The sequence below is a fragment of the Dendrobium catenatum genome, unplaced genomic scaffold, assembly GCF_001605985.2.
Source record: "Dendrobium catenatum unplaced genomic scaffold, ASM160598v2 original_scaffold_7160, whole genome shotgun sequence".
Lineage (NCBI taxonomy): Eukaryota > Viridiplantae > Streptophyta > Magnoliopsida > Asparagales > Orchidaceae > Dendrobium > Dendrobium catenatum.
The window spans coordinates 1-397 of record NW_021325621.1 but is presented as its reverse complement, the minus strand read 5'-3'; the positions used below and the strand labels follow the sequence as shown (position 1 = coordinate 397).

At 46.1% G+C, this 397-nt stretch overlaps 1 protein-coding gene across 1 annotated transcript; it reads left to right on the top strand.

The window, feature by feature from the left end:
- Window positions 1-6: 6 nt before the first annotated feature.
- On the top strand, window positions 7-393 carry LOC114578388 (the record flags this gene model as incomplete). Its single annotated transcript, XM_028691544.1, has 1 exon — window positions 7-393. A coding segment is annotated over exon 1 (369 nt), but the record flags the coding sequence as incomplete, so codon positions are not given.
- Between the last annotated feature and the right edge of the window lie 4 nt (window positions 394-397).

The window sequence follows — 397 nt, the reverse complement described above, 5'->3', positions numbered from 1 at the left end:
AAACTACTCTTTCTTCTTCAAGGAATGGCATCTCAGATCATCGACAACTACCGTGAAGGTGCTGAGATTTACAAAGGAGATGAGCTTTGCAAGAAGAAGTCCATCGAGTTGCTGGAGGAGCTCTGCCTCCCAAAAGGTCTCTTCCCATTGGAAGACATAGAGGAGTTTGGCTATAACCGTGAGGCTGGCTTCATATGGTTGATACAGAAGAAGAAGAATGATCATGTCTTCAAGCAGATAAAGAGGGCGGTGTCTTATGCGCCAGAGGTGACGGCCTTCGTGGAGAAGTATAAGCTGAAGAAGATGACCGGCGTGAAGACCAAGGAGCTATTGCTATGGCTCTCCGTCGTTGAAGTCTATTTTGAGAAGCCAACATCTGAGAAGCTCACTTTCAAAA